The 24,424-nt window shown below is 46.7% G+C and overlaps 1 protein-coding gene and 1 long non-coding RNA gene across 8 annotated transcripts in view; one reads left to right on the forward strand and one right to left on the reverse strand.

The window, feature by feature from the left end:
• LOC310830280 overlaps nt 1-23,887 on the forward strand; it is a 67,528-nt gene extending 43,641 nt beyond the window's left edge. For all 7 annotated transcript variants that reach the window (XR_014557528.1, XR_014557529.1, XR_014557530.1 and 4 more), the window contains one exon: nt 23,549-23,887. This is a non-coding gene — a long non-coding RNA (uncharacterized lncRNA). The remainder of the gene's footprint in view (nt 1-23,548) is intronic.
• FZD2 (frizzled class receptor 2) lies at nt 14,423-18,333 on the reverse strand. Its single transcript, XM_083709478.1, has one exon. It carries the CDS (start codon nt 17,161-17,163, stop codon nt 15,481-15,483), a length of 1,683 nt encoding a protein of 560 aa, XP_083565604.1. The 5' UTR covers nt 17,164-18,333; the 3' UTR covers nt 14,423-15,480.
• Nucleotides 23,888-24,424: the final 537 nt, after the last annotated feature.

A 24,424-nucleotide genomic window follows, 5' to 3' on the forward strand; every position in this document is an offset into this window, starting at 1 on the left:
GGGGTGTGTGTGTGTGTTTGTATAGAAACATCTGGCTTTTTCTGTGGCAGGAATGTAGCCTACTATACAAAGGAAAGAGCCATATCCATTGCTGCACCCACTTTTCCCTCTAGTCCCACCCACGTTCCCCTCTGGCTCCACAGACCACTGAAAGGCAGTCTTGGGTGTCCTTGGGCAGAAGGGGATTCCACACCCCTGGTTCAATGGAAGGCAGGAAAAAAATATGGCAGGTGAGGGTGTCGCTTTCTTTGTGGTCTTCTGTCCTATCCCCAGTTTCAACATAGGCTTCACAGTCTCCCTCTTTCAGAAATGGCATTGAACAGCAGTGCTATTATTGGTGTGATGCATCCAGGGCAGGCCTCAGGCTGATTTATGGTGTGCCTGGAGCACTGCGGCTAGCAGGGGAACTCTAAAGAGCCAGGATGAATGTGAGTGGAGGAGGTAGAGTTATAAGAGCCAAGACCTGTCTCTCTCCTACTTTGGATTGTAGCGGTATACTGGAGATGCTAGCAACCTCTTTCCTTCCTAAATGCTTTCCAGGCACTTTTCTTTAAGAGAAACAGATAATCCGCAGCCCACTTCTTCCCACGGCCAGAAGGACTGGAAGGGTTCTAAAGGGTAAATTTTAAAACCTTGGTGATGTTTGCATTGTCCAGTGCTTTCTGCTCTACTGCACTTTTGGGGCTGCAGCATTCAGCTGAATACCTTGATTGCTTATACATACACATACTCCCTTGAAAATTACAAACACCCCCTGCACGCCCTCCGCCAAGGTTGCAATTAGCATACATTAGCAGAAACATCCAGTCAGCGGAACTCCAAACCAGCTGGATTTCCCCTCATCTTGCCCCTCTTCTTTTCCAGCACCTGGCTTGTGCCAGAATGGCCAAACATGGAACGAATAGGACCTTTCCAGCTGCTTGGCAGGCCTTGGGAACGTGTTGAGTTGGGCGATGGAAGTGGGGGGGGGATGGGTGACATGGTGCAAGGGGGTGGGTGGCAGTTAGGCTGGGCCCTTTAATTGACTTCTCCCAGAACTGAGCCAAACTGAGCCAGCTGAAACAACAGAGCAGGGGTAATTAGTTCACATCAAAGCAAAGCCACCTTGCCTCCGTCTGGCAAAGAAGAGGCAGGCAGGCATTTGTGCCTGGCTGCTTGCCCTCTTTTTTGACTTGCCCCTCTGAGGAAAAAATTTAAGCCACACATCAAAGCCCTACACCCATGGTGTGCCTCCCTGCCACTGCTGGATCAAGGCCTTTCTAGGTAAGCATGTAGGACTTCACCTCAACTCAGGGCTTGGTGTGTGGCTAGGGGCTGCCAACAGTACGGGCTAACAGATCACCCTGGTAGATGACTGAATAAGCACCAATAAACTGTGCTTAGAATCTGGAAGGTGAAGGCTCTTTTGGTCGGTGGTTCCCATTTCTGGAAGATGGGAAAGTTACCTGTCACACTCCCTCTGAAGGAGCAGATGCATAGCTTGGGACTACTCTTGGATGCATGTCTGTCACAGGTCCTCTGTGGTTTGGTCAGCTACAACCATTCCTAGACAGGCAAAGCCTGACCACTGCAATCCATGCATTAGTAAACTCAAGGCTGGATTACTACAATGTGCTCTGTGGGGGGCTGCCCTTGAGGCTGATTCAGAAGCTCTATCTGGTACAGAATGTGGGGGCCAGATTGTTGATGGGGGCACAAATCTGCACATATGGCACCATTGTTAAAATATTCACACTGGCTGCCCAACTACTACCAAGCACGATTCAAGTATTTATCAAGCCCTTGGGTCCAGGGTACCATGGGGATCACCTAACCCTTACAGTATATTTTGACTCAGTCACTGAGATCATCTTCACAAATTTTGTTGGTTGTCTGCCGAGTTAGCAAGGCTCATCTGACAGCAACAAGAAACTGAGCCTTCAGTGTCATCGGTCCAGTCCTGTGAATGCTCTGGCAATAGAGATTCAGTCGGTGCCTTCGGTTTCAATCTTTAAATGCCTGCTGAAAACTCTTCTATTCCGCCAAGCTTATGCAGGCAATTAAGAAAATACATTCCTGTAGAAGTTAGCTGATTTCTGTTTTTACATTTATACATAGTTTTTATTGTATGATTGTTGTAAATCACTTTGATTTTTTAAAATAATAATAATAATAATTTTTTTATTTATACCCCGCCCTCCCCAGCCAAGGCCGGGCTCAGAGCGGCTTACAAGCAATAATAAAAACAAGATGAATGATTACAACTTAAAAACAAAAATAAAATACAACATTAAAATAATGGAACATTAAAATATTAAAATGTAGCCTCATCACAGGAGGAGAAGGAAAAGAAAAGAAAAAAAACGAGAGGGAGGGAATTAAATTGTATCCAAGCCAAAGGCCCTGCGGAAAGAAATCAGATCCTGCAGGGCCCTGGTCTCATGAGGCAGAGCGTTCCACCAGGCCGGAGCCAGAGTTGAAAAGCCCCTGGCTCTGGTTGAAGCCAATCTAACTTCTTTAGGGCCTGGGACCACTAGGGTGTTGCTATTTATGGACCTTGAGGCTCTCCGTGGGGCATACCAGGAGAGGCGGTCCCGTAGGTATGAGGGTCCTAGGCCGTGAAGGGCTTTAAAGGACAAGAGCAGCACCTTAAATCTGACCCTGTACTCCACCGGGAGGCAGTGCAGCTGGAAAAGCACTGGGTGAATATGCTCCCATGGCAGAGACCCCGTGAGGAGCCTCGCTGCAGCATTCTGTACCCGCTGGAGTTTCTGGGACAGCTTCAAGGGCAGTATACAAATTCATATAAATGAATGGCAGTATACAAATACTTATATAAATAAAAATTACTTACACCAGGAGATAAATGGGAAGGTGTGCTGTGGTATCCTTCTGGGTCACCTGGCAGGCTTGAGTTTTGGGGGGGCTACGATCCTTCCTAAAGGGCAAATTTCTGAAGGTGGTGCTGGGGGACTCTGCTCTAGCCCATGGCCTTTGACACATACATCTCCAGAAGACTCCATCCTGTCCCAATCACTTGTTGAAATCTACATGAAACTTCCAGTTGAGGTCATATGGAGATCTGGGCTGTGTTGCCATCAACATAAGAGTCGCACCCAGCACTAGAGCTCTTGCATGATCTAATCTGGCATCGGCTGGGATGAGACAGTGGAAGTTCTGAACTGGTGCCTGGAGGCCATTTTGAAACGGAAGAGGTTGAACTAAGTGAAACGTACCTCGGATGTGATGAAAGCAGCTGTTGTTTTGGTGGTTCAGAGGAACTGGGGAAGATATTCAACCTGTTCTAAACAGGTTTGCCCTTCCCTTGAAGAAACAGCCTCACAGTTGTGCTGGTTCCGTGGGTTACCCGAGAGGCAAGGTCCAGGTCCTGTCCATGGTCAAAGGTGCAACGTGGAGGCAGTCCGAAGTAGCTGAAGCTGGGTTCAGGGCAGGGAGTCGGGTGAAGCCAGGAACAGGCATACAAGCAGGGAGCCAGGGCGGGTCAGGAGTTCAGGCAGGAAAGTAGGACCGGGTTCAGGCAACAACTAGCAACCAACAATGTTGCTCCCACAACTTGGGACTGGGGCTGTCTGTCTTTTATCTGCCCCGAGGCATAGGGCGGCCCCGATCCTCAGGTGACTTGCCTCTCCTGGCTTGGAGGCGAGCACTCCTCCTGCAGGAACTTAGTTCCCTCCACCTCTCTGCCCTGAGCCTCTGCAGCTCAGGAGAGGCTGGAGGGTTAGCGGACCCAGAGGCAACCTCAGCTTTCTCTGACGGGGCTGAGAGTGGAGCACCTGCAGGCAATAGGTCCTCCATCACTCAGGAGCCAGAGCAGACTCAGCTGGTGCCTGCACCTGAGGATCCAGGACAGGTGAGGAACCTTCAGGCTCATGCCCCAGCCCCGGCTCAGCTGGTTCTGGAGGCGGGGAATCCTGTGCAGGCTGGGATCCCTCAGGTTCAGCATCCGAGTCCGAATCCCAGGCCATCACAACAGTTTAGGGGTACTCCATCCTTGTTTATGGACATGCAGGTGGCAGTGGTGGCCAGGAGCAACTTCTGTCCCCATTCAGCCATGAAAATCCCTGGGTGAACCAACCCAAACCTAGCCCCTTCCTGTGATGGTGAGAATAACATAGGGAACATCATGTTTGCCACCTTGAGCTCCTGGGACAAAAGGTGGGATAGAAATGTAATAAATAATACTAACTCCCATCGTCCCTGACGATTGGCCATGCTGACTGGGGCTGAAGGGAACGTCTGGGGGTTCCCTATCCATAGATTACTGTAATTCACTCTACACTGGAGCATGAAGACAGTATAGAAACTTCTGCTGAATAGGGATGGTTAATTTGCGGCCTTCCAGGTGTTGCTGAGCAACAACTCCCAATAGCCTGAGCCAGTATGGCCAACTGTCAGGAGTGATGGAAGTTGTAGCTGAACAACATTTGGGGAGCCACAGATTAGGCCCCCTGTCTAGAATGTGGCAGTTAGACTTGTGCCTGGAACCAACAGGATATATCATATTATTCCAGTTCTGCGCTGATTTTGCGCTGATTCAGTCAGAGGGTTGGGCCAGATGATCCTCAGGGTGCCTTCCATTCTATGATTCTATCTTCTGAGGTAGTCCCTTGTGGCTTTGACTTCAGGAAAATCCCCCAAAGGATTAAGAGAGCCCTCAGTTTCCTAAGGGGTCATCCATGGCAGGGGGATGTGGGGAAGTTTGATGCTGCCAGACCAAACTCTCTATTTGCAATCATGCCACATGTATTTCTATGCTAAAGGAAAGTCATTAAGATATTGCTCATTGTAATGCTTTAAGGATAAATTGTGACTTAGGGTCTTTATTCTTCATACATGTGTATGTCTCCTGGTTAGCTTTTGAGACTAATTTGAATGATTCAACAGCTGAGGCCTAGCAAAGTTTACCAGAAATGGTGCCTTGCAAGTGCTGTAGCTATGGGCTAGGCAGGTTGTTTCCCCCAGGTGAAGCCCCCAGAGGGGCGCCATTGAGGCTCTCGGCCTCTGTGTGTGTCTTTGTGTATGTAAATGTGCATGGGAGGGGGCGTGCCAAACTGGGTCTTTGACCCAAGTGAAATAAAGCCTAGTTTTGCCCCTGGATTTCATAAAGCATATTTTTATCCAGGAGGATCCCCACTTACACGGGGGTTCCTGCACAAGTTGGTTCCATCTATTTCTGTCCCTGTTCTGCTCCCACCCCATTTTGGTGCCAAAAATGGCACACATGTCAGCAGTCACACATGTGCTGATCATGCACAACTGGGGAGGTGCCTGTGTACTTGCAGAGAAGCTACCTGGCAAAATGTTTGACTTGGTTCAGCTAAGCTCAGCATTTGCGAAGTCGGTTTGTTATAACATTGCTTAGCAAATTTCAGTGAAATCAGTCACTGAATCTGACAAAATTCAAGTGATTTAGAAAGACTGAACGGCAAGGCAGAGGAGAGAGAGGTCCCTCTGCTAACCATCTCCCCCTCGAAGCAAGGGCAGTTCCCCTGTCTGTTTTTTTCTAGCCTGTGGGTAGACTATTATGGTTGATCTCCTGTTTTCTGGATTCACAATGCCCAGAATCCCAGCTTTTAAAAAATACAAAATTTCTGTCTTTTGTGATTTGCAGACCATACAAAATGTCACAAGGGACTGGGGACGCAGGGAGCAAAGACCAAGCATTTCAGTATTGATACTATTGAACTGCCACGATTTCTAACACTGCTGAAAGATTACTCATAGCCTCCATCTTATGTGATATTTCTGAAAAGGTTCTTGTTGTAGGATATTTCACCTTCGCTGATGAGTCTTTGACATTTAATTGTGTTGTCCTGAGCAATATGGCTAGGAATGAGATTAATGAAATGGACTCTGCAGAAAAACGACCTTTAGAGCAACCCAGAACACTTTGCAAGACCTCTGCAGAACAGTGTTTACAAGTGCTACTATCAGAGCTGCTTGCAAAAGCTCAGTTGCTCTGCATATAAATCCCTAGGAATAAGATATAATTGGTAAGTGGTCCATTGCTGGCTTAAAATACAATCCTGTACAAGAGGTGAGGTTGAGGTGACCAAGCTAAGCTTTATAAGAGGGTAACAGTAAGGATGCGAGTGGTGCTGTGGTCTAAACCACAGAGCCTAGGGCTTGCTGATCAGAAGGTTGGCGGTTCAAATCCTCATGATGGGGTGAGCTCCCATTGCTTGGTCCCAGCTCCTGCCCACCTAGCGGTTCAAAAGCATGTCAGAGTGCAAGTAAATAACTAGGTACCACTCTGGTGGAAAGGTAAACAACGTTTCCGTGCGCTGCTCTGGTTCACCAGAAACAGCTTAGTCATGCTGGCCACATGACCTGGAAGCTGTCCACGGACAAACGCCAGCTCCCTTGGCCTATAGAGTGAGATAAGCGCACAACCCCAGAGTCATCCGCGACTGGACCTAACGGTCAGGGGTACCTATAACAGTAATCTAGGTAAGATTACAATGTACAAGTTGACAAAAACCTGCTGCTTAGATGTAAAACATTGCAGTGGAAAGTACTGGGTGATCTTCTGCTCTTGCTATGCCAGGCAGCCACCATGCCATGACATCACTCTTAATCCAGTGCACACAATACCCTCCCCACAACACCCAAGGAGGAAGCCAAAATGAAACTACTGCGCCATCTCCTGCAAAAGTCTCCGTGTCATAGTAGTTGAAGGGCTATATGAAGAACTTGGAGGCGTCCTAGGAGCCCTGTAGTAAGAACAATGCCTCTATGCAGACAAACTCAACAACACTGCCCACAAAACATGTGTATTGCCGCCTTTGTGTGTTTTGGGGCCAGCATTTTGCAGGAGAGTGGGGGGTGGAGGCTGCGAGAAAGCCACTACTTGCATAAGAAGAACGGTAGCTACAAAAGCAAGCTCAGGGGGTAGCTCAGTGGGAAAGTCAAAGGGTAGATGAAACAGGAGATGCACTCCTGGAGAGATCTGAATGTGACCTTTGCAAAGCCAAGAGTCCCTTTTGAGGGGTTAAGCTGGTAACAATAACTTCAGAAGGCAAAAAGGAGCATATTTGTGGCCCATGAACTTGAGTTAAAGGGAGTGGCCTGTCCTGCCCCCAGGATGCCTTTCAGCTTCCTTCATCCTATCAGGTTGTCCTGTCCCATCCCCATTCAGGAAAATTGCCAGTATCTGTTGGTTATTTTCCTGACACAATATTGCCTGTGATCCACTCAAGTCAACAGCAACCCCTGTTTGGTATGGTACATATTTATCTGTGTCCTCTCCTTAAGGGGGTTACTGCTACCATGAGTGGAGTAATGGAGGGTGGATAAAACAGTACATGCCATTTCCCTGTAGGGAATGGGAGACACCCTGTGGGCCTGGGTGTTTTGCGATCTCGGGACTCCCACCCCCTTTTTTGGGGAAGATTTGGAGGTGTTGGGGAAAGGGATGGAAGCTTTGAAGTGTGGTCCTCCTTCCCTTTCTTTCCAACAGCCTTGCAGCTCCAGTTGTAGCTGCAGAGTTGTGATTCCTGTTGGGCATCCAAAGTCCTGAGGTAGAGTACCTGAAAGGTTGCTAAGAAGACAATGTTGGCAATGATTTCATTGTGAACCTGGGGACTTTTATGCTGTGTGCCCTCTCAGCGGTGAACTCCCTGCTAAGTTACCACCTGTTGTGCTCTGAAGTTCATAAGCAAGAGAATAGATCAAAGTGGCAATGGTGTTCCTTGGCTATGTCTCATATCATGTTGTTCATGTGCTGTGATTGGCTGAAGGGTTAGAATCCAGGCCTCCATTACGGCTGTGAGGGTAGAGTCCAGTCGTCTGAGGTCCCCTGTGGCAGATGTAAACATTATCCTTGCCTATTCAACTAAGATCAAGTAGTGGAGCCCTTCACTGTGTCTCATCCATGGTCAGCACAAGTTTGGTTGGGACGAGGGCTAGGGCTTTCTTAGTGTTGGCACCAGAATTGGCCTCCTTTCTGGTTGCCTTCCATCAGTTGTGAATATATTTTCATTTTAGCAGACTTTTCATTTGTCAGATTAAAGTACTTTTACTTTCATTTGCCAACCGCAGGCCAGCTCTGTTATGTTTTAATTGTTGCTGTATTTTATTATTGTGATTTGAACTATTGTAAGATGTCTTGAGTAATACATATGGATTAGAAAGCCATGGTCATTAATCTTATAATCAATAAATCAGTACATACCAGGTAGGACCAGCCTGTGAGCCCAGAATTCTGACTAGGCTTGCTTCCTTCCTTCCTTCCTTCCCTCCCAATCTTCCCAGTTTCCTCCTTGTTTTGGCAGATATTAATTCATTCCTAAAAATTATATACCACTTAATAGAAGAATAAATATCTTAAGTAGTTTAGGGTTTAAAACATGAACCACAAAAAATTAAATCCGGCTCAGAACCTAAAAGGCAGCTAGTGCAGATCTTCCAACATCTGTGTAGAGTTATGTGCAAAGCTGAGGGCCCCAGTAAGCAGCTGCATGCTGCACTGTCTGCATCTTCCAAATGAGGCGTGACAGTAGCCCCACAATCAGCACATTATAGTAATCTAGAACCATTACTAGTGCAGGGTTCTTGCTGGACCCATGTTAATTCCAGCCACTCCCAGCAAAGGCTTTTAGGAATCATCCAATTCCAACCTGTAAATGTAACTTGAGGATAGGACAGGAATTGCCCACGTTAATTTGTCAACACATCTTTCCCAAACAAATGCAGGCATTAAAATGCCCCATGTAGCTTTCTTGTCTTAACTTTTTGAAGGGATGGGGCTTTGGGGATCAAAGCTTGTAAGTGCTGAAGAAAACTACACCGGAAGTCAGTTTCTATAGAAGAAGCATGGATGCTTATATCTTCCTTTAAGCTTGGGTTGGTGGGGACCTGGGTGGTGGTGGTAGAAGGTAGACCAAGATCTACTAGTACGGTAATTATAGGGATGTGATAGTGGTGAGCTCCCGTCACTCTGTCCCAGCTTCTGGCAGCCTAGCAGTTCAAAAGCACACCAGTGCAGATAGGTACCGCTGCGGCGAGAAGCTAAGCGGCGTTTCTGTGTGTTCTGGCTTCTGTCATGGTGTCCCGTTGCGCCAGAAGCAGTTTAGTCATGCTGGCCACATGACCCGGAAAGCTGTTGGTGGACAAATGCCGGCTTCCCTCGGCCTGAAGCGAGATGAGCGCCACACCCCATAGTCACTTTTGACTGGACTTAACCTTCCAGGGGTCCTTTAACTTTACCTTGCCTTACCAGTAATTATACTGCTTAAAAGAAGAGAGTAGGGCAGGGAGGGATAGATTGGAAAAAAAGTAATCAGGGAAGTTTGGATGTGCACAGTAAATAGCAGATTTTTGTGTGAAAGAACTATGAGCTCAGTTTCAATTAGGTACTCAGAATAAACCCTCGGACGGAGAATTATTCAATTCTATGTCTTTTGCACCCAACTTCAGTTGGTGGATCTTGGCATTCTAGTAAAAAAAACCAAGTAGATTCTGCAAGCCTGAGATCTTCCTATCCCTACTTTGCAATCCTAGATTTGGAGACTGGTTATGGTTACTCAGTGTTGTCAGTGAGAAGGTACTCTTCTTTGGGTGATGAAGGAAGTAACATTCAGCCTTCTGTCGAAACGTATCTGTTCCTCTCCAGGGCCAAGCTCTGAACAGGTTTGAAACTGAAACCAGCTGCTTGCATGATGCTGTTTCTGTCCTGTCCTCTGCCCTGCCCCCTGCTGTGATGCCACCAGGAAACCACCCCCTACCCAACTCCCTCGAGCAGTTTCGCACATGTAAAAATAAGTTTCTTTGTTGTTGTCATTGCATAATTAAGGCAATGAATGCTCATACAAGCCTACATACATGAATATTCATGTGATGTTTTTAATGATTTTTGTTTTTTTAAAGAATGGACATACTACCTGAAGCATAGGGGAAAGGGCCAAATCTGACACTGAGCCAAACTTCAATTCACTGCTATGCACATTGGTAATTTCCATTGAAACCCAGGTACAGCGACATTCTCTTGAGTTACATTTTTATGTTATGCCTGTCTTCATCCCATATTACTTATTTGTTAAATGTATATTGCACCCTTCCTTCCAAAGCTGGCCAGGATGGCAAACATCAAGCGATAAAACAATGAGAATGTATTAAAGAACATTTTCAAGAACGATTCCAATGTACTTGCAGATGGGGAAATATCTTGGTTTTAAAGGCTTGTTGTTCAAAGAGGAAAGTTTTTAAGTAGGCACCTAATAGACCACAACATTAAAGAACCTCCTGATAAGGTGGTATCTGCAGGAGGCCCTCACTGGCAGCGATCGATTGGCTGTATAAAGGGTTTGGGCGTTTGAGGGATTAAGATACATTCCATGGTGGAACCCCAGCACTGAAGACTGATCAAAGGGCTTCACCACTGAATCCAGACTCTATAGGAGAAATTTAGTGCAGCTTGCTGTTGCAGTGAGTCACATTCTGGACGGTACTAGGATTTTTGGGAAATGGAATTTCTCTCTCCCCCCTCCCTCTGTTAGTTCCCTGCCTGAGTTTTTTTGGCAAAACTGCACAGTACCCTATAAAGAGCCTCATAAGAGTCTGCATGCAGAGGAGGCTTTGCCGGATAAAGGCATTGCAGAGGATATGGAGGCACATTTAAAGCACGGCAACTGCTCCAATAACCAGAAAGCCCATCTTGATGGGAGTTGGAACAGAAGCCTGGCTGGGAATCCAGTTGCTCGCCAACCCCTCCTTCGTGTTCTTTCGTTAAACAGCTCTGGTTGACTCTTTGCAACTGTGAGTCATTTAAAGAAGGGCTTTTTTGTCTGCACGACTGGACTGGACAGCCTTCCCGTCTGCTGCAAAGGAATTTCATATTCCACCGCCCCCCCCTCTTCCAAATAGCTCCAGGTCTGTAGCAGTTTATTGCACAAACAGCCCCACACTCTTGTCTTACACTGGGGGGGGGGGGTTGGAGGAAGAGAGAAGAGAGGAATCCACCCAGTGCAGATCAAACCTCTCCCCTTTTCTCCCTTCCCCCTGGCAGCTGGGATTCTTAATGCGTTAAGCAGGCTGCTGCTCTGCTGAGGGACAAATCTCCATTTCAAAGCCCGTGTGTCAACTTTAAGTGGGAACACACAAATGTCCTGTGCAACTCCTTTTGGGGGCATGGGAGGGAGTGATCATTCCACAGAGAGAGAGACAGAGAGAGAATGTGAAATGGGTTTTTAAAGCAAGGTGGGGAATCTGGCAAAGGCTATGCCCTTTCTGAGTGTAGGGTAGCAAACTTTTATTTCCAACAGATTCCCCTGCTCTGCTCCCACCCTGCTCCCCCAAATTGGAATTGCAAGCAAAAAATGGTTAGGATGAGCAAGGAGAGGTTGGGAGGGGGTTTCTGCTGAGCTCCAAGTTATGTATGCACTTAGCAAGAGGCCAGGGGAAGAGGTGGGTGGAAAGGGGGGGGGGGAGAAAAGAAAGGTTTTCAGGCCTTTTGTTAAAACACACACACATACACACAGAGGCACCCGCCTGATATAAACTGTCTTGACATTAGATGGTCTTGTTTTTCTAGGCTTACAAAACCAGAAGGATTAAATTAAGAGCAAAATGGGGAGAGGGGGAGAGAGTTAAACTCCTGGCCTCGGCATTCCTTGGCAGAGGAAGGCCACTCCACTCCCCGCCTCGGGTCCACGTTGCACGTCGTTCTGTCCACAGAGCTCGGAAAGCGGGGCGCAAAAAGTTTGGGTGTAGTCCCTTCTTGTGTGGGGCGAGCGGCTGAGGTACCTTTGCCAAAAAAGAGGAAACTAATGAGATCCATCTGTCGGTGCTTTTGAAAGATTCATAAGACAGGTCTGAGAGTTGGAGCGGGGCGGGGGGGGGGGAGAGAATGCTGGAATATGAGCCATGCAGAAAAACTTTTGGCAAATGCAATTCTTACCAAACAAAACAAAAACAAAACAGAAAGAGGCCCTGGCAGCAGAACTAAGGGCTCAATCCCATGGGGTAGCAGTTGGTGATGACGCTGTGGCCGACTCGAGAGTTGTGCTCTTGTGTCACTGAAGTCACCTAGAAAGGAAGGAGGAATTCCAAAACTGGGTCACATAAATAAAGTGGCGGGGGGGTGGGGTGTGTGGCAGAGAGAGAAAGTTCACACACTTCTTCGGTTTGAGAAAAGAGAAAGTTTAAAAGGCCATTTGTCGCCGAAACCTCTAAGTCCATTTTCCCCCTCTTGTAAATTTTGGAGCCAGTAGAAAGAACTCCATTTCTCTCTCTCTCTCTCTCTCTCTCTCTCTCTCTCTCTCTCTCTCTCTCTTGGAACTTCCCAAATCACCAGTTGTCGTGGAAAAAAATAATCTAGTGGGAGTAGCAAAAGAGCCACTCTTAAGTGGCGACAAGGGGGTGGTAGTGGGGCTGGCATGCTCCCTGGCAGGCCGCATTCAAACACCAAGAGGAAAATCCCATTCAACTTCTTTTTTTAAATTAGACCAGATGGAATTTGCTCCTCCTCTATCTAGCTGGATTGCTTTGATACTGGACACATGTTTGCAGCCTTCCAAATGTCCATCTGGTTTGCTTTAGTGGCCCTCTGACTTTTGGCTTTAAACCACACTCGCTTCTCTGATGGAAGAGGATGCGTGTGTCTGGGGGTGGGTGGGTGCGTTCTGGAGGCTCTCTTTTCCACCCTCGTTCTGTTAAGGAGGCTTAAAATGTGGAATGCAAAGTTGTGCACTCTTTCTCTCTTTCTTTCCCACCCCATTCCTTGCTGCAGTGCTTTACAACTCTCTCTCTCTGCCCCCCCCCCAATCTTTTTGGGTATACACACCAGTCCCATAATCCGCAGGACCAGTAAGTTGCTTCCTCCAGGAACATTTTGGTGCAAAAGAAAATGCAAAACTATTTATTTCTATCCGTTACCTTTTAAAAAGCAACTGAGTGACACAAGGAAACATCAACAACAACTCTTTCAGAGTCACAATTCTACCACAAAAAGCTGGAAAAGGATTTGGGTGGGGATGATGTATGTGCTCCCTCCTGCCACTGAGAAATTAAACTGAATTGAAGGTGGAAAGTTTTATTTCATGCCCCCCCCTTTTTGAATATATGTGCTAGTGACAATGGGATTCTCCTCCCCACTTCCAAGTTTTACCCTTTAGTGTACTGCTTCTGCTTTAAAGAGATATATTACTAGAGGTGTTATCATCTCACAAGCATGGGTGGAATTTTCTAGCTGATTTCTGGTTAGGATCAGAGTGACTTCTATAAAGCCTTTTTAGGAGCTTACTTTAAATACAAAAAACGACCTTTTGTGTATATGTGTGTAGCTAGGACTGAATTTTGATTGTTGCCAAATCAACAGAATTCCATTTAGAAATTTAAAAGAGGGATAATGATTGGCGGGAGGCAAAGACGTTTAAGTAATTCATTAGAAGGTTTTAAAAAAGACGTTAACTGTTTTTAAAATACAGGAATTAATTTTCCGCTTGAGAGAACTGAAATTTAGGCTGCAGTTTACTTCGGTGCAAGAACCACTGAACTTAGTGGGACTTATTTCTGAGCAAAAAGCTCAAAAGATTGGGCTGCTGTTATATGTATGTTTTCACTGTTGTGACAAAGGGCACCGGAACCCCTAATAGATTTACTTGGAGCGGGAAATAGAACAATGAGGTGGCAATTAAATCTTTCAAGAGGTTACATAACATTCAGCAAAATGCATGTGTAGGCAATTGTCACATATGATTATCTGCACATGGTCATCCTTTTTTTCTAGAAAGTGCTGTTTGATTACGAATTCTAACACGTGCATCAACGCACATAGATTTCAGTGGAAGCCTTGGGCTGTGGTCTCACAAACATTTTTAGAAATCCATTCTATCAAAAAAATCAGCAGAACTTACTTCCAAACAAATTAGTTAATGCTGTGAATGCTACAACATTTCCACCAGACACACCACTCTTTTACTGAACAAAAAACACAAACCTGATACTTCCTCATAAAGTCACTTAAGAACCTGTCCAAATATTTTTGACTTTTTTTGAGAGTTGGCAAGGGAGGTGGGGAAGGAGTAATAGCATACCCCCACCAAAAAAAAAAAGACAAAAAATTGAGTCAAAATATAATTTTTTCTCTCTGCCGAATTTCTGGTAACGTAAGGTACCAGTTCTCAAAAGTTAAATAAACGCCTTGTCAATCTACGAAAGCAAATATATATATATATATATATATGGGGATTCTCCTTGAAAACTTTATAAAATGTCATCAAGCACTTTCCAGCGTCCCTTTCTAAAAAGGTTCTTTCTTTAAGAAAAAAAACAGATCCATCCCTTTGGCAAACAGGCATTGTGTGCTGGTCTCTGAAGTATGCATTGCAGCATTTAACTGCTTTATAGAATTTGACTGAGGGACATCTCGCCAACAGATTGCTTTTGAAGCTGCTGCTGTTTCTGAAAAAAACTCAAAACTGAATTTGCAAAGAACAAGTCTGTTTAATACAGGAAATGTAGTTTTTAAAAAGACACCTTTTGTACAAAACATCTAAAGGGAAGGGGGAATAGAAATGTACAAATGCAACATAAAAAAGAACTCTGCAGCTTAAGGCAGGAGGGAGAGGGGAACCCTTTTCTTGCAGCAGATTTCTTTCTTTAGCAGAAATCACCATAAGGAGATCCGCACAGCCAGGGCCCAATTTTCAGCAAAGGACTCACATCCCACCGCCACCGACACTGTGTTTTCATAGATGCAGAAAGTTACTTGCAAACCTTCAGAAGTGGAGAGGAAAAAATGAGAGAGATGGGAGAAGTCTTCCTGGAACCGTACCAAAAAACTGTAGTCTCCAAAGAGGAGTTGGTGGGCGATGTGTTTTTGCAGGGGGTGGGGGAGCAATTCCAAGCCTGGCTCTTCAGAAAAGTTTAAGCGAGAATGTCCTATTAAGGGGCCAACCCAAACAGCAGGCAGTCCTCGTGGCTCCATGGAGAGGGAGGGGTGATGATGGTATGGCTAAGGCAAAGGGGAAATATATATATAGTACCCAAAGAAGGGGGGGGGGAGAAGAATATGGGTGACCATTTCCTTTCTTTGACCCTCTCCCTAGGTTTCTGGGTCCTTGCTGGCATTCTCTCTCGCTCTTTTTTTAAATAGAAATATATAATTAAATTTACAAATGCTATTTACAATTTTAATTACAAAAGACACCCTTTAATAGTTAATAAAAACCTAAAGCAAAAAAAAAAGTTTTAATTAAAAGGAGACAGTTTTAAATACTTCGGTCTCTCTCCCTCGTTCTTTTCCTCCCGTGCCTCCGCGTTTTCTCTCGAGATTGTCAAAAGGAAGGTCTCGGCTCTGTGCAACAGGACTTCCCAAATTCCAGAGAGAGGCTCCCCCTCCCTGCAAAAAAAAACCCCATACCCCCACAGAGCACATCCGGGGTGGGGGCCCCCTGTTTTTTCCTCATAATTGTTTCAAAGTTTGGGGCAGGCAAACCAAGTCTCTCTCTCTCCTTCCCCCACCTCTCGATATCCCCCTTTTCAAACGGTCGTCTCCCCGTGTTTGCTGTTAGTTAGCCTGGTATAGAATTTCCTCCAGGAGTGCAGGGTTTTGCCCGACCAGATCCAGAACCCCGAGGTGATGCCCACGATGAGCGTCATGAGATACTTGATCATGTAGACGGTGAAGTCGGGGTTCATCCGCGGGGTGTACTGGAGCGGGCAGGGGATGGCCAAGCTCTTGCAGTTCTGGCTGATCCAGCTGCGCTCCCAGTGCTCGCGGAAGGCCTGCTCGTAGAAGTAGCAGGCGATGACGATGGTGGCCGGGACGGTGTAGAGCACGCTGAAGACCCCGATGCGCACCATCAGGCGCTCCAGCTTCTCCGTCTTGGTGCCTCCGTGCTTCATGATGGTCCGTATGCGGAAGAGGGAGACGAAGCCCGCCAGCAGGAAGGAGGTGCCGATGAAGAGGTAGACGAAGAGCGGCGCCAGCACGAAGCCGCGCAGGGGGTCAATGTTGTTGAGGCCCACGAAGCACACGCCGCTGAGCAGGTCGCCGTCAATCTGCCCCATGGCCAGGATGGTGATGGTCTTGACGGCCGGCACGGCCCAGGCGGCCAAGTGGAAGTACTGAGAGTTGGCCTCGATGGCCTCGTGGCCCCACTTCATGCCAGCCGCCAGGAACCAGGTGAGCGAGAGGATGACCCACCAGATGGAGCTGGCCATGCTGAAGAAGTAGAGCATCATGAAGAGGATGGTGCAGCCTTCCTTCTTGGTGCCCTGCACCACCGTGCGGTAGCCGTCGTCCTGGAAGCGCTCGTTGCACACCACCCGCTCCTCCAGCACAAAGCCGGCGATGTACGCCACGGACACCATGGTGTAGCAGCCCGAGAGGAAGATGATGGGCCTCTCTGGGTAGCGGAAGCGCTGCATGTCCACCAGGTAGGTGGTGACGGTGAAGAAGGTGGAGGCGCAGCACAGCACCGACCAGATGAGGATCCAGATGCGCGCAAAGCGGATCTCTTCCTGGTTGAAGAACATGTGTCCGTCGGGCTTGGCCGGCTCGCAGGGCGCAGCACAGTCCTTCTCGCCCAGGAACTTGTAGTTGAGGTAGCTGGGCACCTTGAGCACGCGCGGGCAGTGGAAGGGGTGCTCCAGGGTGGCGTAGCGGGGGTGGCCCGCCGTTCCTTGGCCAGCGATGGGGGTGGCGCTGGTGAGCAGCGCGGGCGAGCCGCCTTCCTCCGAGTGGTTCTGCCCCACGCAGATCTGCTCCGCGCCGTGGCGGGGGAAGTTCTCGCAGCGCAGCCGCTCGGGCCACTGGAAGCCGAACTTGTTCATGAGCGCCTCGCAGCCCTGGCGCGCCCGCTCGCAGATGGAGCGGCACGGCGGGATGGCCTGCTCCAGGACGGTGCACACGGGCGCGTACATGGAGCACAGGAAGAACTTGAGCTCCGGCGAGCACTGCACCTTCACCAGCGGGTAGAACTGGTGCACCTCCAAACCAGCGTCCTCTTGGCTCGTGTGCCCCAGCAAGTTGGGCATGATCGTCTGGTTGTAGGCAATGTCGGTGCACAGAGGGATGGAGATCGGCTGGCAGAAGCCGTGGTCGGGGATCGAAATGCCCTTCTCCCCATGAAACTGGGCCCGGCAGGAGCCCAGCAGCAGCAGCGGCAGCAACAGCGGCGGCGCCAGGCAGCGAGCCAAGGACGCGTCGGCAAGGCGCATGGTGGCTCTCTCCCCCCCTCGGTTCTCACCGACACCCGATCGACTCGTCTCCTCCCCAGGACGAGCTGGGATCTGTCACTCCCTCGAGGGACACGGGTCCTGGCAAAAGTTTCCGAGTTGGTTTTCTGCGGGGGGGGGGGTGAAGAGGGGGATCCGCCTGGGAGATCCAGGGGAGCAACTCCACTCACCCAGCGGGAAACTTCCTTGCTGTGCGTCTCTCCGAGCGCCTTTCGCGTCCCTTTGTGTCTTCGCTCCCCAATTAGTCCGTTTCAAAGGAGGGCCCCCGGGCTGAGCTGCGCTTCGCCCAGCCTTCTCCTCTTTCTCCTCCCAACTTAATCAATTCCAGTCCGGCCCCCTCTCTTCCTTTCCCCCCTTCCCAGCGCCATCAAAGAGACCTTGGCTGCCTAAGCCCCTTCCCAAAATTTCCTCTCGCCCAATCAGATTCAAAATCAGAGACCAGCCCTCCTCCCCCCTCCCTCCCTTCCCAGGATTGGTCAATCGCGGAAGGGGAAAAAAATTAACGAGATCACGAATCAGATGCCAAAAACCTCTCTCCTCTCTCCGCCTCCCCCCGCGCCTGCTCAGTCACGAGCCTGTGGCTGCTTTTAAGGAGAAATAATTTACCTTCGATGATGATTATTCACCTCCCGCCACAATTATAATTATTAGCAGGCAGATTATCTTGGTTGTGCGGGCAGCACAACTACTCCCCCCCCCCTTTCCGATTCTTAATAGGCAAAGTGCAGAGCGCCGCCTCTCCCTTCTCTGCAAACAATTTCCAGTCAAAACACACAGAAAACTGCCGGAGTGAGTTGCATGTTTATCCCCACATCCTGTTGCCTCTTCTTTCTCGCCAATCTCCCTGCCTCCAGTTCCACACACTTCCACACAAGAGATGGAAAAAAAGTTCATGAAAGTCCCTGCTTCCTTGGTACTGTATTTCATTATTAACCTTTTTTAAAAAAAAATGGTTGAGACCCCCTCAAGGCAGCCGTTTCACCCAGAAGTTGTGCCTGGTGTTTGGGAAGTTGGAGGCAATTAATGCTCTCTGCTGGTGCTCAGAGGCAGACTTTTCTGTATTACAGTGGTACCTCAGGTTACAGACGCTTCAGGTTACAGACTCCGCTAACCCAGAAATAGGACCTTGGGTTAAGAACAGTTTCAGGTTAAGAACGGACCTCCAGGACAAATTAAGTTCTTAACCCGAGGTACCACTGTATTAGGTTATACATTGTTGCTCTATATATCACTAAGTTGGGAACAAGGTGTGGGAGTGAGCCCTTCAGTTTAGACCTGATGCATGACCTTGTTGGAAAGGAATATTTTCCCAACACAATGTCTGATTGTACTCAGTCTTGGGAGGGAGGTGGGGTTGCCTTCCCTTCTTAGGCTCAGAGCAAAATCTAGAGCAGCAATGGGGACCCCCGGGTCCTCCAGATGTTGCTTGAGGACAGCTCCCATCAACGCTGATCATTTGTCACGTCGGCCTATGGGAGCTGGAGCATCAGCATGCGGAATGCCACCTGTGATTCTAGAAGGTGGAAGGTGCCATGTTGCAGCCCACCCCCCAAATTATTTTGAAAAGATCTAGTGGTTGTATTTGGCTCATGTTTATACTAGTCCAGGGGACCAAAAGACTATGGTGGACGTGCCCAAAGATTAAGGCTTTCTGGGAAATGATATATAATGAACTGAAAAAGGTATTTAAATATACCTTCCTTAAGAAACCAGAGGCCTTTCTCTTGGGCATAGTCGGACAATTGGTGTTAAAGAAAGATAGAACGTTTTTTATGTACGCGACAACAGCAGCAAGAATACTCATCGCAAAGTATTGGAAGACACAAGATTTGCCCACCTTGGAAGAATGGCAGATGCAAGTGATGGACTATATGGAGTTGGCAGAAATGACTGGCAGAATCCGAGACCTGGGAGAAGAATCAGTGGAAGAGGACTGGAAGAAGTTTAAAGACTATCTGCAGAAACACTGCAAAGTTTATGAATGTTAAAATAATGTTGGATTTGGAAATAATAAGGCATTAGGGACATAGCTTAAAAAGTATGCAAAATGTAATAGAAAAGGAGGAAAGATTAAAGTGATATTATGTCGAAAGTAAATAATATTATAAAGGTGATTAAGTACGAGGAGAAAAGATTGGTGACATAATAGAATGAACTTAATAATTAGAAATGAGATCTGAAAGAGGGTAAGGATTTGCTGTATCTGATTGGGTAAAGAGGAACACAAAAAAGGGAGGCGTGAGGAAGTCAAGAAAGGAAGTTAATTAAGTATGATCGAAAAAGTTGGAGTTTTTATGTTTTTGTACTTGGTTGGGTGGAATTTTTCTTTACTGCATTTTATATTTCTGTGTTTTGATCTGTTTTATGTGTTACTTTTGATTATGCTTTATTTCTTTTTACATTTTTTCTACTTCTGTGGTGGTTATGTACTTTTATTTTTTGTAAAAACCTAATAAATATATATATTTTTTTAAAAAACAAAAGACTTCCTCCCTTTCTCTCCAAAGACCTGGGACTTGTGGAAGTTATGATTTTCCTCTATAAGTGTGTGGACCGATTCACTTGCTCAAATCATCTGGTGGCATTTGCTCTGCAGTCCCCATTCTGATGGACAATTGCTCTCCACTCCTGACACATGAAAGACTGATCTGGTTTTTGTCTGTAGTTTGGTGGGTGAGCCTGCTTTTAAGGCAGAGAGCTGAATTTTCTGGCATTGGAAGAGTTCTGAATCTACAGGAGCTTCCAGACAATCTGTTTATTGACCATTCATAACATCGTAGAATTGCAGAGTTGGAAGGGGCCTCAAGGGTCATCTAGTCCAACCCCCTGCAACACAGGAATCATTCATCTTTATTTGTTTGCAGGGAGATTAGAAAATATTAGCTATTTAACGGGGATTCATTATGGATCTGTTTGCAGGGGAGGTTAGAGGATGTCATGTCTAACCAAGCATTATCCCACAATTCCAGTACATTTTACCATCACTTCCCTTACTGCAGAAAATCTTTTTGGGAAGAGAGTCTGTTGCACAGGACCTCTCATTCAGTGTAAATGTGCGGTCTGAATTTTCCTGTATGCAATTGAATCCCACCCCAAAATAGTGACACACTGGAAGCACCCCATGAATTCCAAATATTACATTTGCAGAATAGCTGGACAGCAGCCCAATTCATAGCTAAGCTAAAGGACTTAGATGCAAACCAATTTAGCTTTGATGGAAATAAGTTAGATTATAGTCAAGTACTTTGGCTTAATATGGACCCACAAGGGAAAATGTAGGGCCCCTCCAGATGACCTATTTGCTTGTACAAAGCTTACGTGGAAGTTAGATTATATCTGGCCCTCAACAAATGCTTCCAGGGTGTTCCAGCATCTTCCGCATAGCCATTAGTTCATCCCACACTTTTCAATGCATTTCCCCTTCACCTGTCAAACTTGCAAAAAGTCCTTATGTTTTTTACAAGTGGATTTGCTGCACTAGAGCCAGAATGCTTTGAATTCATTTTAAATGCGTAAGCCTACAGTTCTGGGGTGCCACTGAATCCCTCCCACAGCCCCTCCAGACTGGTGTTGTTTTTTTGAGAGTGCGTTCTGCAACATATTAATGACACAATAATAGTGCATTCATGCTGGATATATAATGGACTGTTCACACGTTTCCCTTTATGAGCTGTTCTGTGGTGCTTCCGCAATGTTACAGCCTTATTGCCATCTGGAGGGGCATCCTTGTGCGATAAGTGGCACCAAGCAACAACACCCCACCCCGGAAGATTTGTTGTGTGAAGTTACAGGATTTCAGCAGGAAGCTATGGTACATGCACTAGTTGCAAATGAAGCAGTATGTCCACCCCAAATCTCCTCTGCATCCGGGAGTTGTAGGCCTGTGAGACAGTGTTCCAGGCATCCATGGAACAGTCCATGCACATCAGAACACATTTCTGCTCGGATTTGTTGAGGGATCTTCCAGGTTTTCTAATACACTTCAGGAAACATTTTCCCGTCATCCTCTGCAGCAGCTCCTGCGAATTTGCCACAGCAACCCGCACCTTGACCTACTCCACCAGCACCCCAGGGATCATCAGCCACCAGACGAGAAGTCCCCGTTGTCCGACTCCATGCCCATTGCAGGCCTGCCAGCAGGGGCATTGCTAATGAGAAGTTTGAGGACCCGAGACATATGGGGACGAGCGAACAGGTTACATCTCTGGTTTCCAAAGCACATAGAGAACTGACATAATCTACAGATACAGCTATATAATGGATGATGGCTTAAGATGACACCATCTGAGCCAATTAAGTATAAATTCTCCCATCCTTGCAGCACTGTGACAGGAAATGGTATGCCTGCTGGTGGCTTCATCATCGTCATCGTCATCATCATCATCATCATCTAGATTTTTTAACTGACATTCACCATGAGGTCCCAGGGAGGCTTACAACAATCTAAGAAACAGTATTAAAAACATTTATCAGTTTTGTCTATGCCGACTCCTTAGAAGGAGAGGAAGTACAACGCCTAATTAATTCATGGAATTTGTTTCTCCAGGATGCTGGGAATAGCTTTTTAAACACAGATTAGACATCTTGACAGAGGGACTGTGAAAGCCAAGTGGAACCCACAATGGAGAGGAGGATCAACAGCTGTTAAGTCATGATCACTCAGAACAGAATTTCTATGGTCCAAGGCAGTATACCTTTGATTATCAGATCAGATAGGAACATAAGAGTCTGCTTACACCTTCATCCATCTAACTTAGTCTTATCTACACTGATTGGCATCAGCTCTCCAGAATTCCAGAAGGGAGTCTTCCTCAGCTCTTTTTGTAGCACGTAGGGGTTGAACCTGTGCCCTGCCATCAAGCAGCAGTCATTCCTTAATAGAAGTAACAGGGAAAGAGCTAGTGTGATGTTGGACTGGGACCCAGAAGATGTTGGTCTAAGTCCCCACCCAGCCATGAAGCTCATAGGGTGACCCCGGCCTGGAGCAGTCACAGTCTCTCAGCCTAGCCTACCTGAGCCTTCTTTTTTGTGAACATAAAATGAGGAAAGAGAAGAACTATGTAAACCACCTTGAGCGCCTTAGATGAAAGGGGGAGATAGATGTGTAATAAATAAATGAAAGATAGCATATTCCAGCAAAGGAATCCTTCTTTTCTCTCTCTCTCTCTCTCTCTCTCTCTCTCTCTCTCTCTCTCTCTCACACACACACACACACACACACACACACCTGGGGCACAACCGTAAATCACACTGTATATGTTTGCAGTACTGGTGGGTCAAAAACGGGCAGCAAGGAAGGCAAAGGGAAAGACTTAAGGCTGTGTTTGCATTCCCATTTACTCTGCACCCAGTGTGTTTCCACTGCTGGTTTGGGGAAGCAATGTGCATACGACGGTAGCCGCCATCCATAGTTTCTTTTACTGCGTTTTGATGTGTGTGTCCCGTCCCCCCCCCCCCCCCAGCTTCGATTGGAATTGAGAAAAATAATGACCTAGCTGCCTTCTAAGCTGGTAATGTGTACACAGCGTAAGATGCAACACTGAGAGCAGCAGCAAAGGGAAACACACCCACACCCAATTCCAAATATGCTGAGAGCACTCGCAAGCATTGCACAGCCAGACCGATGGTTACCCAGCGGAGCCCTCTGCTCCCTCTTGGGGGAATGCAAAAGTCTACAGAAGGATTCTGTGCAGCTCCCAAATGTATTTTAAAGAGATCGGCTGGTCCAGTAATAATTATACGGAGATTTCCCCCACCCAAAGAGATAAAGATCCTCTTAAAAGTGTCTCTCCTCCCTCCCCCACCTAAGCTGAAAGCCTCCATCTTTCTGTGAGCTGGGAGACCTCTTAAAGGGACCCCTTTAATAGCTAGGTTGCTCCTTGTTTATAATTGCCCCTTTTCGCGAACAAAGAAATGCATTATGGCCCCCTTTTCTTTAATGGCACCTCAAAGCAAGAACATTCTTTAACATGTTGTTGTGAGAGTTTGTTTGGGAGAGGGAGAAATTTAGGATTGGCGGAGGAGGTCTTAATTATGCAACATGTAGGGGCCATTAACAAGCAGATCTTAAAGCAAAGTTCATTACATTTTAATTGATTATAATTGTATGTTGGGATTCTCCCATACTTATGGGATGTGCTGGGTGGGTGCAAATTTGATTTCTATGTCAGTTCTGGTAGGAAAGGAATGCTGGACTGGGGGGCGGGGACGACACCATTTATTAAAACAACTGTTTGATACTTATTTTAAATCCTGCATCAAATTTACATGTTCTTGTATACGTTGGGATGAAGTGACACTGAAAAAGTGTGGAAGTCTTATTTTATTCTACTGAAATGCTTTAACTTTGATTATTTTCACATTACAGAAAGATGGAATCATCAAGCAAGGCTGGCTGGTCATTAACTACATAATCTCCTTAAATTGTTCCTTAAGATAAACTTAAAGACACTGGTTTGGAACCAGAGTCAAGCTGCAGTCCACTTACCTGGGAATTCAAAAGTACTCATTTCTGAGCATCTGTGGTTAGGATTTCACTGCAAATAACTTGAATTTAGGGTGTCGTACACCACCACCCCTTCATGGAACAGCAGGGCCATTGCTGCATCCATAGTCCTGGGGGTGGGCAAGACAGTGAGAAGGGGCTAAGTCCATAGAGCTGTACTGCTGATAGGCAGATACTCAGACAATAGAAATACAATCGGTAGAGAGGGCTCTGTGTGATGTCATTTCCCCTGCATCTTCTAGAGGGAAAGGAGCATACAGTACTTCCTGTTTGTCTCTCTCTCTCTCCCTTTGACCAGTGCTGGATTCAAACATGCCTCCACTTGATCCAACTTTAGGCACATGCCCACACCCTCGCAAGTGTCCTATTTTCCAGGGACATCCCTGATTTAGAGAAGCCATCCTGATTTCTGATTTGATCCCAGAATGTCCCACTTTTCCTTAGGATGTCCCTAGTTTCATTGGAGAATTTTTTTTTTAATGTTAAATGTTTTGTTATGTTTTTATTTATGTTGGAAGCTACCCAGAGTGGCTGGGGCAATCCAGTAAGATATGTGGGGTATAAATAGTAAAATTATCATTATGGAATGGGATGTCCCTATTTTCATCAGAGAAATGTTGGAGGGTATGCGCCCCTGAAGCTGGTTATACTATAAATATAGATATTTTGCCTGCATAGTTTTTACTGCTGCCATTACTACGAACCAGTGTACGATTATAAGTAAATTATATTTTTTTA

The sequence above is a fragment of the Podarcis gaigeae genome, assembly GCF_964106915.1.
Source record: "Podarcis gaigeae genome assembly, chromosome: 13".
NCBI classification, from domain to species: Eukaryota; Metazoa; Chordata; class Lepidosauria; order Squamata; family Lacertidae; genus Podarcis; species Podarcis gaigeae.